Below are 9252 nucleotides of genomic sequence, written 5' to 3'. Positions count from 1 at the left end.
CAGTCTTTTAGTTACAGTTAACTAATAAATAATTCCCTTGATTTAAAAAATACAAGTAAGGACTCTTGAGGGGAAAGAGCATGAGGCTTGGAGTAAGAAGATTTGATTCTCCTTTAGCTCCATTGCTTAGCTCACTTGTCTGACTTTGAGCAAATCGTTTAGCAATCTGCTTATCTATAAAGTGGGCATGAGAGATATAGTGGATAAAGAGCCAGCCTTGGCTGTTTAATCCTGCCTCTGACACCAACTAGCTCTTTGACCTTCAGTGCCCCAGGCAATTCAGACAATAAGTTGAATATTCCAGTCTCCTGTCATCACTGTAATGCTTTGCATGGAGCAGCTACTTAATAAATATTTGTTGAATTAATTTAATCCCCTCTCTTGCCATACTTTTTCACTCTTGAGTCATTAAGTATAAAATGTATTTATTATTGGGGGAATATTTCTACATTTCCTGTGCATGCCATTGGTGTCCTAGAGATCCTTGGCCCAAGCTATAGAATTTTGAAAAGCCCAGGGTCACTAATTAGGTTGTTATCAAATTAAAATCCAGGATAATAATTTTAGGTCTAAAATATGTAGTTGCAATCTAATGGTCAAAAATTTAACTTGAAATTGTCACAAATTCTGTTGCTGTCATTACAGAAAATTAGTGTTAATGTAATTCAAATCCTACTTCAGAGGACGCCTGAGAAATGAAGTAATACAAGAGTATAGATGTAGAGTTGGGAGAGATTCCAGAGGCCGTCTACTCTAACCCCATTTTACAGATTAAAAAAAACCGAAGTTTTGCAAGTTATAGGTAGGAGATTTGAATCCAGGTTCTCAGACAATCCAACATTTTTTGCTCTAAACCACACGATAATCCTATCTTTTGTTTAATGTTACTAATTGGATAGAAGAATTTATATAGATGGTTCAAGGATATAAGCATAGAAAATATTGATTGCATTTCCTGACATACCCAGGGTGAAATAAAGTGTACGATCTGTGCTCCTCAGTATCTTACTAGTCGAACAGCTTACTTATAGAGCACAGTGGATAGAGCTCAGAATCTGGGTTCAAATCTGGCCTCAGACACTTCCGAGCTGTGTGACCCCAGGCAAGTCACTTAACCTCTCTGAACCTCACTTTCCTCATTGTATAATAGCACTTACTTCTCAAGGTTGTTGTAAGGATGAAGTAAAATATTTGTGAAGCTCTTTGAAAACCTTAAAGTGATATATAAATATTAGCTGTTATAGTGAAGCCACTGAAATTTTAGACAAAGAGATACAAAAAGCACGATAATCACTTAGCTGATTAAAGAAATAGTTTGTGTTCTGTGAGCAGCAACATGGGGGAATAGACATTTTCTCCAATCCCCATGACCTCTCAAACCTCTCCAAAACATAAATTATGCACCAGAAATAAAGCAATTTTAGCTTTTTCCATGGGACATGCAGAATGCAAAAGAAAGTTTAAAAAAAAAAAAAGGCAAACCTAAAACCCAAGAACCAAGGATCACTGACCCTAAGTTCATTCACCACCGCTCCCTCACCTCCCACAGTACTGGTGGTTAGACCACACTAGCAGATCTAAAAACACAGTTCAGCTTCACATGAAAAGACACATCTGTAGCCCTTTTTCCCTTGGGTCTTTGCAGTTCCATAGAGACCCGGGCTCCAGGTTACAGAGGTTTGCTCGAGCCTTGACAGCCAAATTCCTTATCATATGAATTCATAAATATAACTTTATCTGAGTTTCAAGAAGACGTAGACAGTAACACAGTAGTGACTGGAGACTTCAGTATCCCTTTGTCAGTTTTGGATGTCTAACAGAAAGATAAAGGGAAAATATGGAACTGAACAAATTTTTAGAGAAACTAGAGTTAAAAGACTTATGGTGTCTTCTAAATAGGACAGTAAAAACAATACATATTTCTCTGCACCAAGTGGAACTTTTTTTTTATACAAAAATTGACCCTGTACTTGGGCATAGAAATATTGCAAGCAGTATTTTATATTTATATAATAAAAGCAAAAAAAATTGCAAGCAAAAGGCAAAAATAACCAATACATCCTCTATAGACCATAGTGGAATAAAAATAGAAATTGGTTCAGGGACCACAAACAAAATATACAGACCCAAATGGAGACTTAACAATGAGATTTTAAATAACGAGTGTATCAGAGAACAACATAGTTATTCAGTGAATAGCTGTGTAAAAAAAAATGATGAAATGATATACTGACATTTCTAAGGTCTAGCTAAAGTGGTTCCTTGGGGGAAAAATCATAGCCTTACAATTGTAGATTAATACATAATAGAAAAAAAGAGAAGATTAATGAACAGAATAAACATTTAAAAATTAGAAAATCATCAAATAAACTTAAAATAAGAACAGAAATGGAAATATTAAAAATTAGAGGGTAAATAGATAAATAAGAAACAGCTCCATAGAAATGATAAGTAAGACTAAAAGCTAGTTCTTTGAAGAGAATTAAAATTGATAAACTCTTAGCCAATCTGATTAGAAAGAAACAAAATCAAATCAACAAAATAGCAGATGAGCAAAGGGAAAATCACAGCAAAACTAGAAGAGTCTTAAATAATCAGAACATATTATGCACAGTTACCTGCTAACAAAACTGAAATCAAAAGAAATAGAAAATACCTTCAAAAATATAAAATATCCATACTCTTGGAAGACCAGGTAGAGATCTTAAATAAACCATCTCAGAAAGGGAAATAAATCCACCTACAAAGGAACTACAGAAAAAGTCTCCTGGACCTGAAGAATTCATAGGAGAATTCTATAAAAGGTTTAAAGAACAGTTTGTACCTATAAATCACAAATTATTTTTTAAAAATTAAGAAATCACCCTATCGGAGTCCTTTTATGACACAAATACAGTCCTAATACCTAAACCTGGGGAAGATAAATCACAGAAAGAAAATTATAAGCCATTGTCATTAATGAACATTGATTGAAAATTTTAAAATTAAATCCTATCAGACACAATAATTTATCCAAGAAGTCATTCATTATGCTCAATTGGGATTTATTGCAGGGATGCAAGGATGGTTCAGCATTAGGAAAACAATATAATTAAATCATATTAAAAACTAAAACAATCAAAACCACTTGATCATCTCAATAAATGCAGAAAAAGCCTTTAACAAAGTACATCCCTCTTTTATGCTGGAAACCCTACTAAGTACAGGCCTAGAGGGGCCTTTTTTTAATATCATAAAAGCAAAAAAACAAGCATCACATGCTGTGAGGTTACACTGGAACCTTTTTCAGTAAATATGAGAATGAAGAAGGGGTACCCATTCTCTCCACCATTATTCAATATAGTTTTAGAAATGCTGACAATAGCAATAAGATAAGAGAAAGGAATTAAATAATGATAGGTAAAGAGCAAATAAAACTATCCATTTGGTAATGACATGATGGTTTCCTTGGAAAACCCTCAGTAGAGTAGCTTCAGGAAAGTTGCAGGCTACGAAATCCTCAAAAATCAACAGCGTTTCTACATAACAAAATATAAGAAGCATAATAAAAAGGGAAATCTGCTTCCAAATAACTATAAAATGCATAAAATATCTGGTGATCAACCTCTTAAAACACACAAAAGATATGTATGGATTCAATTACAAAGCACTCCTTTAAAGAAATAAATAATAACCTAAAGAGCTGCAGGAATATTTAGTGCTCATGGCTGGGCAGTGCCAATATGGTAATGACAATGCCACCAAAATTAATTTACACTTTTAATGCTATGCAGAATCAAGTTATCAAGGGGATACTTTACAGAATTTGATAAAATAATAATAAAATTTATTTGGAAAAACAAAAGATATAGAACATTAAGGGAAAAGAAATAAGGACTAGCACTTCCAGCCCTCAAACTACATTCAGAAATCATCAGAATAATCTGATATTGGTTAAGGAATAGATAGATCATTGGTACAGAATAGACAAAGGAAATTCAGAAACAGTAACACTCAATAACCCAGTGTTTGATAAAGTGGAAAATATAAGCTGTGTATGGAAAAACTCCATATTTGATTAAAAACTTTTGGGAAAACTGGAAAGCAGTCTGACAGAAATTAGGCTTAGACCAAACACCTTAGACCCCATACCACAGCATATTCTAAATGTATATGTGACCTTAATATTAATAATCATAAAGAAAAATTAGAAGAGAAATCATATTCTTCTAACATATAAATATAGAATTTGTAAAAGTGTTATTATTACTTGGTTTTGTGTTTAGATGAATAGCTATCCAAAATTTTTGATAATGTGACTTCATTTTTCTTCATGTATTTATCACTGTATGTTTTGCTGAAGAAGAAAAAATAGGTTATCTCAAGTTCAAAAAAGAGTTTTGTTCCTGTCTGTGGCATATTATAATATTGGGAGTAAGATCAAATTGCTCCACCTCTTTTAATACTTGAAATGTTCTCTGGGTTCTTGTTTGGAGAACCTTCATTTATAAACTTTATTTCTTTTTTAAAATGAAAGTGAGAAATATTTGAAAAATAAAGTGAAAACTTTATTATCTCTGGAATCTTGTTACTTTAATCTAGGAAATCATTAGTTAACTTTGTTTTAACTAATTCTAAAATGTTTCTTTCTTAGAGAAAGCTTTTGTTGACTTGAAAGATATTTGTGCATCTGATCATGTTCCCAAATTGCACAATATCCAAACTTTAGATTTTTGGTAGTGGCTTACAAACTATGGCTAGCTGTAATATCTGTAATAAGGCCTTAAATCTTTTTTTGCAGATATTCTTTGAGTACTTCAAATTCTTCAATTGCTGCTCTTCTTTGTGCACTTTATCCCCACTTTCCAGTTCATAGCACTGACAATAGGTGAGTGTGATAATTTTTTCAGTATCCTATTTTCACAAATTCTTTAAAGAGAAATTGTCTAATTGTTTTTAGTTTCATGGGAATATACGTTTAAATTTTCAGATGTGGAAACAACGGTCTTAATCATTTGAAGAGGCTTTTCTTTCGCTTTTTACAAGTTTACTTTCCCATATCTGAGTCTTATCTTGCTTGAGAGTTTCAAATCTTGGGGTTTATGAATAGATTTCAGGGGGTCAACAAACGTGGATAGGAAAAAAAAATTATTATTTCAACATAATCAGTTTTCTTTGTAATCCTATGTTTTTTTTTTTCCTTTCAAAACTTTATTTTGATTTAAACAAGTCTGTCCGTATGGTTCAGGTTGCCAAAGGGGTGTGAAACTCTTGCCTTAATTGCTGTTACAACATGATGTTATCAAACTCAAAACCATAGATTCATTTCCTCATTAGCCCTTCTGTTCAGTGGGTTACTACTGGAATACCAGCTTAAAATGTGTAATGTACTAATACTGGGTTAATAGATTTCACCTTTGTGTTTTAAAAGTCTCACATAACTTTGCAATAGCTCTAAGTTTATTAAGACTTCGAATATTGAATATCCTAAAGGAAGTTTTTGGAATTAATTTTCTGTTGTGGTTTTATTAGCCACATATGGTCAAATAAGTATCTTTCATCAATTTCAAAGTCATTATTTTAAAGTTAATATTTAAGGCTGTTGGATGGATAACATTGAATTCTGCTTTCCATATTTATATTACATCTTGTATACTGTAATGATTTTATCTATATCTATGCAAATATTATATATATTTTTTCATATATATGCCATATGTTAAAATGTATTCTCTTTATTCCTGTATATCCGAACTAATGCCAGGCATAAGGTCATAAATAATAAAAAATGGTGGGTCATTCCCATATCCTTTTGTTTGGTATTTCAGGGTAATTATATGGGTACTTTTCTTTCTGAGCTCAGCCCTTGCTCCCACTTAACTCTCTTCTACTGCTGGCAGCTTTGGATTCTACTATTTGACGTTAATAGTCTTCAGATAATCTACTTATGGATAGCAAGAGTTGATTATGATGTGAAATGTTTATCAGCATCTTATGCCCAAGTAGGCAGATTTTCTGTATCATCTACTCAGTATAACCAGATTTGATGTGTAAGTTTCAATAGGTTTTGAAATTACCTCTTCAAAAATGACAGTACTGAGTGGTAATGGTGTGAAATTTATAGGAAAATTGTGTTCTTGTTGCTCTATGGAAATATGGTGTAAAAGAAATTTTTTCTAGTACAAAAAGTAATCTAAACTTGTTTACTCTTTTTAAGGTAACTAGGCAAATTCAAGCTCACTGTTATATTAAAGCCAACCTCCTTTGGGGTCACCACCTCATAAATAAGATTTTTTTAAAGTCATAACAAGTCCATTTACTATGTGACGTGAATAGTAGTACTCTGAGTGTAAATATAGTTTTCTTTTGTCAAAGGAAACTTTTTGCAAGTTCATTGGTTCATTGGGCACATATAATATAATACCGTGTTAGCTCCTTGAGAGAAGGAATTATTTCATTTTTGTCATTTTATACCTTACACCAAGCATAGTCCTGGGAGGAACCTTAGAGGCCATAGAGTTCAGCCCTCTCATTTTACAGAGGAGAAAATTGAGACTGAGAAAAGTTAAGTGACTTGCCCAGGATCACAGAGCTAGTAAGTATCTGAGGCAAGAGCTAAACTCAGGTTTTCCTGACTCCAAGAACAGCACTTAGGGTACTACCTAGCTGGAAAAGACCTTGGAGGTATCCAGTTTAATGCCTTCATTTTACAGATGAGGAAACTGAGGCCCAGATTTATTAAGTGACTTGCCCAAGGACACATAGGGAATAAGTAGCCTCACATGGATTTATTCCCTGGTCTTTTGACTCTGAATCCAGCCCTGTACCACTCGGACTCAGATATTGATATGCCTCGTAGTGATCATATATACAGCGAGTGGCTGGTAGTGAAAATCAACCCATATAAATTTTTCTAATTAATATTACTTTTACATGTTTCTCTGAGATTCCGCAGTTCTCTTCATTTTTTTCTCCAGTTTTTAGAAGTGGTGGTATCAGGCACAGTTTAAACTTTATTACTCATGTACATAGTGATCCACTCATCAAAAAAGAGGGGCTTTAAGTTTACCTTTCCCAAAATCAGGGTTCGTTTTACAATACTGTAGCCCAGTGTTGAGAAAGATTCCTTCAGATTTACCTGTCATCCCTATATCTGACTTCCCTCCACCTCAGCAGTCCTTGTTTCTACCTGTATAATATATCTTGTAACAGTCACTTCTCTACTCCCATAGTCATGACCTCTTTCCTGGACTCTATACCACTAGCTTATAATTGGACTCCCAACTTCCAGTCTCACTCTTTCTTCAATCCCACCTTTAAACAGCTGTTAAAATCTTTTTAAAGCACAAGCCTGACTGTGTCTCTCCTTTACTCAGATTCCATGTTGCTTCTAGGACAAAATAAAAATTTTTCATGTTGGTGTTTAAAGCCCTTCTTGGTTTGGCTCTAGCTTAGCCTTCCAGATTTATTTACTATTTCTCCCCTTCACTCACTCTCTTTTGCTGCCAAACTTATCTAACACCTTTTTACCAAACATCTGCCTCCCTGCCTTAGCACAGGCTGGCCTTGATATCTGAAATGTATTCTTTTTTCACTTCTGCATCGTAGCACTCTTAACTTTCTTCAAAACTCAACTTATGGTATCTCTCCCTACTGGAAATCTTTCCTGATTCCCCTAGTTGTTAGTATTCTCTTCCTCCTCAGATTGTGTTGTATTTATCTGTTTTAGTGTTGTATCCTTTCAGAGAACAGTAAGGTTCTTGAAGGCAGGGACTGTTTTTAACTTTTTTTTTCTATCTCTAGTACCTGGAACAGGACCCATAGTAAGTCCCTAATAAATACTTCAATTCAATTCATTTTAATCTATTTGGTTGTAGTTTTGATAATTACTATTTTGTAGTGTATTTTGAAATTAGGTAGCACCAAACCACTCTTGTTCTTGTTATAAAATATATCAGTTGCGGGCGAAGCCAAGATGGCGGAGTAAAAGCAGTGACTTGCTTAAGCTCTCCCTCAAATCTCTCCAAATACCTGTAAAAAATGACTCTAAACAAATTCTAAAGCAGCAGAACCCACAAAAAGACAGAGTGAAACAAATTTCTAGCCCAAGACAACCTGGATGGTTGATCAGAAAGGTATATTGCACCAGACGGGGAGAGGAGCGCAGTTCAGTGTGGGCATGCAGGGAAACCAGGCCTCAGCAAACCCGGAGCAGGCCTCAGCAAACCCGGAGCAGGCCTCAGAGGACTGAATCACGGGCCACTGTGGCCATTTCCAGACTTCTCAACCCATGAATGCCAAAGACAATTTAGAAGGTCAGTAGGAAAAGTCTGTGTCTATGGTGAGAAGAAAAGCGTGGTCCCAGCCCCAGTGCCCACACACAGCCCCGGGGCAATGGCTGCCTCTGGAGCTCAGCCCACAGACTGAGGAGGAATCTCTTTGCTGGTACAGGATTCTCTTGCTTTTGCCCATGCTTGGATCTGGGTCATGGTTCTGGGTGGCGGTCCTGAGGCGAGGAGGAGCACTGGCGTGCTGGAGCTTGTAGTGGTGGTGGAGAGGAAATCCTCTTCATAGTTCCAAGGCAGAAAAGAGTGCTTGTGGTCACTCATAGGCCAGAGCACAGGCCAGGAAAGGAATAAACACCTTGCCCTTGATCATAGCACCTTGGAAGAATTGAAAATTCACAGGTCCCTAGAAGTATCTCTGAAAACAACTGCACAAAACTCCTGAAGCTTGGGACAGTACATTCTCCACACTGGAAGCAGACCCCTACCTTAACAAAGAGTTTATAACACTTTGTTATTTGTTGCTGTTTGTAACTGGCTGGGATCATGAGCAAGCAGCACAAAAAGAGTCAGACCATAGAATCTTACTTTGGTGACAAAGAAAATCAAAACATACTACCAGAAGAAGACAACAAAATCAAAGCTCCTACATCCAAAGCCTCCAAGAAAAATAGGAATTGGTCCCAGGCCATGGAAGAGCTAGAAAGGATTTTGAGAAGCAATTAAGAGAAGTAAAGGGAAACACTGGGTAGAGTAATGAGAGTGATGCAAGAAAATCATGAAAAACAAGTCAACAGATTGCTAAAGGAGACCCAAAAAAATACTGAAGAAAATAACACCTTAAAAAAATAGCCTAACCCAAATGGCAAAAGAGGTCCAAAAAAACCAATGAGGAGAAGAATGCCTTAAAAAGCAAAATTGGCCAAATGGACAAGGAAATCCAAAAGCTTACTGAGGAAAATACTTCCTTAAAAATTAGAATGGAGCA

At 35.3% G+C, this 9252-nt stretch overlaps 1 protein-coding gene across 2 annotated transcripts in view; it reads left to right on the top strand.

Annotated features, from left to right (window-relative positions):
- ANAPC1 (anaphase promoting complex subunit 1) overlaps positions 1-9252 on the top strand; it is a 157588-nt gene that overhangs the window by 103284 nt on the left and 45052 nt on the right. For both annotated transcript variants that reach the window (XM_027853882.1, XM_027853883.1), the window contains one exon: positions 4781-4867. In XM_027853882.1, coding sequence (XP_027709683.1) covers positions 4781-4867 — 87 coding nt within the window. The remainder of the gene's footprint in view (positions 1-4780; positions 4868-9252) is intronic.

This window comes from Vombatus ursinus, unplaced genomic scaffold (assembly GCF_900497805.2).
Source record: "Vombatus ursinus unplaced genomic scaffold, bare-nosed wombat genome assembly UNPS02010219.1, whole genome shotgun sequence".
Taxonomy (NCBI): Eukaryota; Metazoa; Chordata; class Mammalia; order Diprotodontia; family Vombatidae; genus Vombatus; species Vombatus ursinus.
This window is presented reverse-complemented; position numbering and strand designations above follow the sequence as displayed.